Source organism: Chaetura pelagica, unplaced genomic scaffold (genome assembly GCF_000747805.2).
Source record: "Chaetura pelagica isolate M959 unplaced genomic scaffold, ChaPel_1.0 scaffold437, whole genome shotgun sequence".
NCBI classification, from domain to species: Eukaryota; Metazoa; Chordata; class Aves; order Apodiformes; family Apodidae; genus Chaetura; species Chaetura pelagica.
The window spans coordinates 52,433-60,602 of record NW_009953914.1 but is presented as its reverse complement, the minus strand read 5'-3'; the positions used below and the strand labels follow the sequence as shown (position 1 = coordinate 60,602).

Here is an 8,170-nt window from a genome sequence, read left to right as displayed (position 1 = left end):
TCCTGCTGCAGAGATAGTATTTCTACCCAAAATGCAGGTATTTAAGAACATCTTAAATCTCTTCAAGTAAATTCAGTTGCCAGCTTTATTTCATCAACCCAGACCTTCTGGGTTAGGTTATGCTGGAGAGTGGGGCTGCTGTTTGAGAGACCCTGGTAGGCTGGAGGAGCAGGTCAGCCAGGAGCTCTGGGAAGGTCTACAAAGACTTTTAACTAAAACTCAGAATCACACGTGTGGATCCACCTGAGCTTACCTGTGCCATGGAGTTGGCTTTTACCCCCCTGCGAGTGTGAGGTTTGGGAGAAAAGCCAGAGAAATTATTCTGCTTCTCTGGAAGTTGTTAAACCAGTGAAGCTGCTTCTCCTCTGAATTATGCACATTCACTGTGGGCCCTGATCGTGGATTTGAATTCTAGTATCACTAGATTTTAAATGTGTGTAAATTTTTGTTACATGACTGCTGCTTATTGTATGAAGTCCCTGCATTAAAATTCAGTTGCTGCCTTTCCTCACTTAAGTCACTGCAGTGTCTCTGGGCATTACAGACCTTGTCCAATTGCTTTTTATTGTCACCTGCTATTTGTTAAAAATAACACTCTCTGCTTCTAGCAGCAAACTTTTGTGACTCAAAGCCTGAGTATCACTCTAGGACATTTTAAAATACCCACAAATGGTAGGGGTAATACACAATTTAATGTAAAGGGAAGAAATGGCAAGGGCAGGCCAGTAGAATTCTGTGTTGGAAATATCTTTTTGGTGGAAGGTAATGGTATCCAGGCAGGATTTTACTTTGGAACTAGGTAATCTGCTTTTGACCTGGTTCCTCTGGCAGTTGATTTTGTTATATTGGATTTTAAGTGCCCTGGTGTGTCAGAGATAATTTCTCTGCTTTTAAACTTTCATGATTTCTGTAGCAGATCTCTTCAGTACTTAAATAATAATTTGGAACTGAAAGAATCTCACAGCTAAGCCCACTCCTAAAATAAAACCTGTACAGATATTTTTAAATCATGCATTTGCCACATCCTTCCCACATGCACAGATGTGATTGTTTGGAAAGTAATGAAGGGCCAATATTTAAATGTAAATATTGTGACATTTGGCTCTCTGAATTACTGAGAAATTCCTACAAATAACTGTTGCTTATAAAGATGTGTAAGTGACAAACTTGCCTGTCCAAGTGGTGAACCAGGGAGGGGGTGTCCTTGCCATGGTTGAGGTGGCAGCAACAGTACCTGTACCCATAGGAGGCTTGGGCTGTGTCCCTCCATGAAGATGGTTGTGGGTGCACATCTGTCTCTATACATCATGCCCAAAAGCAGAATAACTCCTAGTATTTTAATCAGTCACTTTGAATTTATGGTCTGTAGTTAGTGTTTGACATAGTTTTGTTTCTAGACACATAATGAATGGGTGATCTCTGACCTCCCGTTGAGGTAAGTGATTAGTGTGCGTTCTAGGAACAGTGGGACTTGGGGTTTCTTCAGACCACAAGGTACACCATCTCCATTGAACACCTGTTTTCTACAAATCTTTGGAAAAATAGAGCTCTTAACTGAACAATGGAATTGCATGGGAGACAGGGAAGAAGGGAAATCACTGAAGAGACATCTCTGTGTACCTTGGGTTTTGTAATAGAGTTGTGACGTTTTTTATTAATTAGTAGTTCTGTCAGAATAATGTGCTTACCTAAATAGTGTGTTTGTGAGACCTGGTGCTTTCAAATAACAAGTTCTGCTGCTTCTCCCTTGGAAATCTACAAAACAGATAAATGAGCATGAATTTTTGTTTGTTTTCCTCAGGCAAAATACATCTCCCAGTGCATCGATGAGATCAAGCAGGAGCTGAAGCAGGACAACATTGCAGTGAAAGCAAACGCAGTCTGCAAACTTACATATGTAAGTGCCTGGCTGGGATAGGATGGAATCACATCTTTATTTTTATTCTTTCTTGCTGACCAGGAGCTAGCCTGAATGCCTGGGTGCCTGATTTTCTGAGACTGCAGATTCCCAGGCTGTTGTCAGTGCAGGCTGCAAAATGCTCCCATGTGTGTCTGACGTCAGAGGCTGCCTATTCTCACTCTGTGCTTTGTGCTGGCACTGGTATTGGTACAATTTTATTTTACTAAGATAAGTTAGGGAGCTAATCTGATTTAAAACTAATCCAATTAAAAACAAATTGTTTTCAGCTGGATTGTTTCTTAGCACATAGTTGCATGAGCACTTGAAACTGGTGTTTGTTTCTCTTTGTGTAGTCCTTAAAGAATTATCTTTGTGTGTGTGTTCTGGTTTATAAAAAAAATCCAAGGGGGGAAAAAATCCCCTTCACTATAATGCTTATGTAATTGCCTATATATTACCTGGAAATAATGCAAACTATTTAAAACTTGCTTCTGGTGGAACTTTGAGACTTGTTCCTTCATACCAGCAGTGTAGAATGTAACACTGCTTATGAAATTGAGGTGTCTTAAAGTATTCTGTTTGGGCTGTTGTTACATCTTCACTTTTGGGAAGTATCTTGACTTATTGAGACTCTTATTTCAATGTGTTATCTTGGCTTCTCTGCTCACAGTTACAGATGCTGGGCTATGACATCAGTTGGGCTGCTTTCAATATTATTGAAGTCATGAGTGCATCGAAGTTTACATTCAAAGTGAGTTCTCTGTGTCACTACAGCTGCACCAGCCAATCTCTTCCACTGCTGTATTTAATTAATACATTGCTACATTATTTGCTTTGCTTTCTTCAATACAGAAAGGAATTAAACTGTATTTGTTTCTAGTAAATAGATAATACTTAACCTGCTAGGTTAGGCTTTTTCTACCAGATGCTTGACAATAGGTGTCATGTATCTTGTGTGAAAACCAGGCTGTTTTTATGTGAAGACTGCTAGTAGCAGGTATGTTTTATTTTGTAATAGCTTTATAGTTTTTCTTGAAAGGTTTGGTTCATGGTCTGTGTTGCAGACCTTTTTCACCAAACAGGGTGGAGGGTTACTTCTTAAGGAATGGTTTCCAAATTGGGCTTTAGTACCTGAAAGTCAGAAGTCAACACAGACAAAAGAAATATCATATTCTCCATTTCTTCTACTGACCAATCTACCTTATTGGTCATTGAACCTGTATGTTTTAACAAAGTAGAGAAGGTGAAGCTAGTTTTATTATCCTCAAGATATATTAATTATCACTAGAGATGTTACTTGTCTGAGATTATTCTTGCTATAAATGCCCTTTCCTAGAGAGTCCTCTCATGCCTCTGCTGTTAAACAAGCCTCCTTCCTAATCATTAATCTTCTTAATATTGCTTATGAAGCTACCAGTTGTTGTTCATCTAAACATTGCCTAAACTTATTTTTAAAACACTTGTTTTCCTCCTCCTTTTTCACAGAGAATTGGTTACCTAGCTGCCTCTCAGTGCTTTCATGAAGGGACTGATGTAATTATGTTGACTACTAATCAGATCCGAAAGGTAAACTTTTTACTTCAGTTCTTACATTTTTTTGCTTGCAGAGTCTCCCTGCTTGTATTTACACACCTGTACTGTTCCTCTTTTAGGAATATACAAGTGTTTAAGTAGAATTCTCTTTACTTGATTTGCAGTCTACTGTCATTCCACAAGCTGAAGGATTAATAAAATAGAAGCTGTTTGTAGGCTTCCCTTGTGCTGTCTCATTCTAGCTCTCTGTGCTTAGTCATCACAGTGAATGGTCACAGCAATAACCTTTGTTAACATGACTAGTCTCTTAGGCAGCCTTTATAAGAAGGTCATTGGGTAAGAAAAATCTCCTGAATTAAAATGAGCAGTCACCTGGCTCCATAGAATTTCTCTTTGTGAAGACCTGTTTTGTTCTGGTAGTAGCAGATCAGGCTTTTGACTTCTTTGGTATAATTATGTGTAAAAATGAGAAGAGTATGTAAATTTATATTGATGGACTGATGTGTTTCATTCATTTTCACAGAGCTTTATTACTTGAATTATTTTCCCATTCTTCAGATTACAGATATATTTTTAAAGCTCTTGGGTTTAATTTATTTTAATATCAGTGCTTTAAAATTTGACTGATCCAGTATAAGATGTGTCTACATTTTTACTATCTTAAATAGCTAAAATATTTTTTACTTGCTTAAAAAAGATAGGTGGGATGTTATCCAGTATCTTTTCTAAAGAACTAGTGCCTTTCCCTTTACCTTTTAACCTGTTCTGCTCTGCCAAGTGCTTTTTTAAAATTATGTCCATCCATTTTTGTTACTGAGACTTTTTTATACTGAATTTAAGTCACTTACTGGATTACCCCTTCCTTTTTGTGCCGATTTTTTTACTTAAAAGTACCTTACACCTTTTCATGTTTCACAGATCTAGCAAGTTTGTATTTTAAAGGACTGTAATTTCTCAGAACACATTAAAGCCAGAATGAGTTCTAAAGTTTTGTGACTCCTTAAGAAGCAGACTTCATTATTTTTCAAATAGAATCTGATTCCCTACCACCTGCAGAAGGATTTAAAATAAGATGCAGATGGCACAGAACCCTGCAGGCCTGGCTGTGATTAGCTCTCTTAAAGCAGCCTCCAGGAACATGTGGATCTGGAGGATGGATCCCAGCAGTTCATGTGATGTGGGAAAGTTCTGTGGACTTCACTTCATGTTCTTTGTAATCATTGCAGTCAAGGACTGGTCCTGTGATGTTCTGTAGTCAGTGAGGTCTGGTTTTATAATCTGTACTTGAACATATTCAGATATTAAGAGTCTGAAGCTTAGAAAAAACTAAAAGACTGTGTAGGATGCACCCAAGTACAGGTCTTAAGAGGAGCAGCTGAGGGAACTGGGGGTGTTCAGCCTGGAGAAAAGGAGGCTGAGGGGAGACCTTCTGGCTCTGCAACTGCCTGAGGAGACGAGGTTGTAGGAAAGGTGAGGCTCAGTTTCTTCTCCCAAGGAGCAAGTGATAGGACAAGAGGAAATGGCCTCAGGTTGTGCCAGGAGAGGTTTAAATTGAATCTTGGGAAGAATTTCTTCATAAAAAGGGTTGTCAGGCCTTGGCCCAGGCTGCCCAGGACAGGGGTGGAGTCCCCATCCCTGGAGGGGTTTCCAAGCCTGTAGATGTGGTGCTGAGGGACATGGGGCAGTGATGGCCTTGGCAGGGCTGGGTTAGTGGTTGGACTTGATGATCTTGCAGGTCTTTCCCAACCAAAATGACCCTATGATACAAACTACAGATAAGGCCAGAGAAACTTGACAAATAAAATGTATTTTACACTCTAGTTTGTGTTATAGACTGAAACTTGTGGTGCTACCAGCATCTTGAAAGGAAAGTAATCTGATTTCTTGACTATATGAAGCTAGGACACTGTTAAGCACTCAACAGCAGGACCTCTTCCAGGGAAGTTGATGACAATTGGGTTTTGGCTTAGCAGGGTTAGCATTTAATACCAGCTTTTTAGGACTTTAAACATGTTTGTGGTCATGTGATTAGTTTTTTAAATTATTTGCCATTCCCAAAGTACCACTGAGGTGTGATTTCTCTCATTGCTTTTGTGTTCCATTCATCCATCTATTGCTTAATTATGATTCCTCATGCCCATTGTTAAACCTCAAACTACCTGTATTTTAGCAGGTGTTGGAGACATTCTTGTTAACAGTTGATAGAAATATCCCCATGAGGTGGAAAGGCTGCCTCCTATCTCTTGAGTGAAAAAAACTGGTCTGAGAAAATTGCTCCTCAACATCTTGTGTGATCTTAAATTTTTGAGCCTGTTTTTCCTTTTTCAGGATCTGAGTAGCCCTAACCAGTATGATACTGGAGTTGCACTGACTGGCTTGTCCTGTTTTGTTACTCCAGATCTTGCCAGGGACTTGGCAAATGACATCATGACACTGGTGGGTTGATAAGATTGAAATAACTTTTTTTCCCTGTATTTACAGCATTTTAGATTGTTCCAATTTGGTAAATATCTATTAAATTTAGTACTATTGCATGTTCTTGTTGGGGTTTTGGGGAGCCTTTGTAGACTTGAGTTAGGTTAAGAGGATTATTTGTTAGTTTTGGTGATAAATGACAGTATTTTGCTGAGTTTTCCAAAAGTAGGGGAGAAGTACTGAGACAGTGGCATGGACATGAGGACCTACAGTTTGGCCACAATAACTCTCTGCAGGGCTACAGGCTGGAGAGCTGCCCAGCAGGGAGGGATCTGGGACTACTAGTTGACAACTGGTTAAACGTGAGCCAGCAGTGTGCCCAAGTGGCCCAGAAGGCCAATGGCATCCTGACTTGTATCAGGAATGGTGTGGCCAGCAGAACTAGGGATGTGATTCTCCCCTGGACTAAGTCCTGTGTCCAGTTCTGGGCCACTCACTTCGAGAAAGATCTTGAGGTGCTGGAGCAGGTCCAGAGGAGAGCAACGAGGATGGTGAAGGAACTAGAGGGAAAGTCTGAGGAGGAGGGATTGAGTGAGCTGGGATTTAACTTGAACAAGAGGAGACTCAAAGGGGACCTTCTCACTCTCTACAACTACCTGAAGGGAGATTGTGGTCAGGTGGGGTTGGGCTCTTCTCCCAGACGAGAGGGCACGGCCTGAAGCTGCACCAGGGGAGGTTTAAGTTGGACATTAGGAAGTACTTCCTCACAGAGAGGATGATCAGACATTGGGATGGACTGCCCAGGGAAGTGGTGGAGTCACCATCCCTGGATGTGTTCAAAGAAAGGCTGATGTGGCACTTAATGCCATGGTCTGGAGATGTGGTGGTGTCAGGTCATAGGTTGCACTTGATCTCAGAGGTCTTTTCCAGCCTCAGTGATTCTGTGACCATGAGAACAACTCTGGAAACATCTGCTCAGAGCCTGATTGCAATTGTTTGATTTCCAGATGTCTCACACAAAGCCTTACATCAGAAAGAAGGCAGTGTTAATCATGTACAAAGTTTTTTTGAAGTACCCCGAGTCCCTCCGTCCTGCCTTTCCTCGCCTTAAGGAGAAACTTGAAGATCCGGATCCTGGTGAGTGGATTTTAGGAAACTGCTTCTGCTCCAGAATGTCAAGGTATTAAACATTTTGGAGCAGACATTAGACTAGGTCTGAAAGCATGTTAGAGCTTGTGGAGAGAAGAGCACGTGAGAAATGCTGTAATGCTCTTTTGAGCACTGAGTTGTCTGTTTAGCAGGTAGATGAACATGTGAGAGTTTGGACAGATGTTGCCATATTAAAAGTACATTCTTTAAAATACCCATTTCTTACTCCAAACCCAAAGCTACTGCAGCTACATCAGTGGATTAAATCTTAGTGGGACAAAGCTAATTAAGGCTTTCTGTTTTGTTGCTTGTTTAACTTGACTATTGAAAATATTTCAGTTGATGTTCAGAGCTGGAGGTTTTATGGTTTCCTGGGCTCTTTCACAAAGCTGCAACTATTGGCTTGCACTGGATGTACATCATCAGAATTTCACATCCCTTACTCCTTTATACTTTAAATTTCCACTTTGAGTCCAGACTGCTGGTTGGCCCTTCAGTGCTGGGTCAGTGCAGTTCAGCTGCAGCACAGGAAATCTGCAATTGCTCTGGATTGTGTTCACACTCTGCTCAGTCTTCCCAGAAGGTGCTGGTCTTCTCACTGCACCAAAACACTGTCTCAAGAACCCTTTGCCTGATGCAGTTCTCTGATCTCCAGTTCATCTGTATGTGTGTTTAGAGGGAGCAGTTTAGTTCCATCTACTAAACTAATCTGATATGGGCATGAGAGATGTGTCTTCCAGGGACAGCATTGCTAAAGAAAGCAAAAAGACACAAACTTCTCAGCTGCAAAGAGGAGAAGAAAACGCTTACAATGCTCCATGGAGAAAAGGACTCTTTCTGTACTAGAAACCCCGGTCTATCTAGACTTAAAAAAAATTACAAATTTAGAACAACCAAGGTAAAGGCTGAGCTATTAGAAGGGAATTAACTCATCCAGTCAGATTGTTTAAGGATTCATTATTTTTGTGTTGTATGAACCATGTCTCAATAATGCATTTTAAAGAAGTAAGAGTGTTGGAAACTCTGCGGTGGGCAGAATTATTGATTATTGTGTTGTCTGTGTCCCACAAACAAGCAATCCACAGTGAGGGGAGGCAGCTGACAGTGTCCTTTCTAATACCAAACCCAGAGCAGGTACCCAACTTGCAGATATATTAAAAAATACCCAAAGCT

The 8,170-nt window shown here is 40.6% G+C and overlaps 1 protein-coding gene across 1 annotated transcript in view; it reads left to right on the top strand.

The window, feature by feature from the left end:
- AP3D1 (adaptor-related protein complex 3, delta 1 subunit) overlaps positions 1-8,170 on the top strand; it is a 37,714-nt gene that overhangs the window by 5,360 nt on the left and 24,184 nt on the right. Inside the window, exons 2-6 of the mRNA XM_010001494.1 lie at positions 1,802-1,897; positions 2,571-2,651; positions 3,386-3,466; positions 5,762-5,869; positions 6,856-6,985. Coding sequence (XP_009999796.1) covers positions 1,802-1,897; positions 2,571-2,651; positions 3,386-3,466; positions 5,762-5,869; positions 6,856-6,985 — 496 coding nt within the window. The remainder of the gene's footprint in view (positions 1-1,801; positions 1,898-2,570; positions 2,652-3,385; positions 3,467-5,761; positions 5,870-6,855; positions 6,986-8,170) is intronic.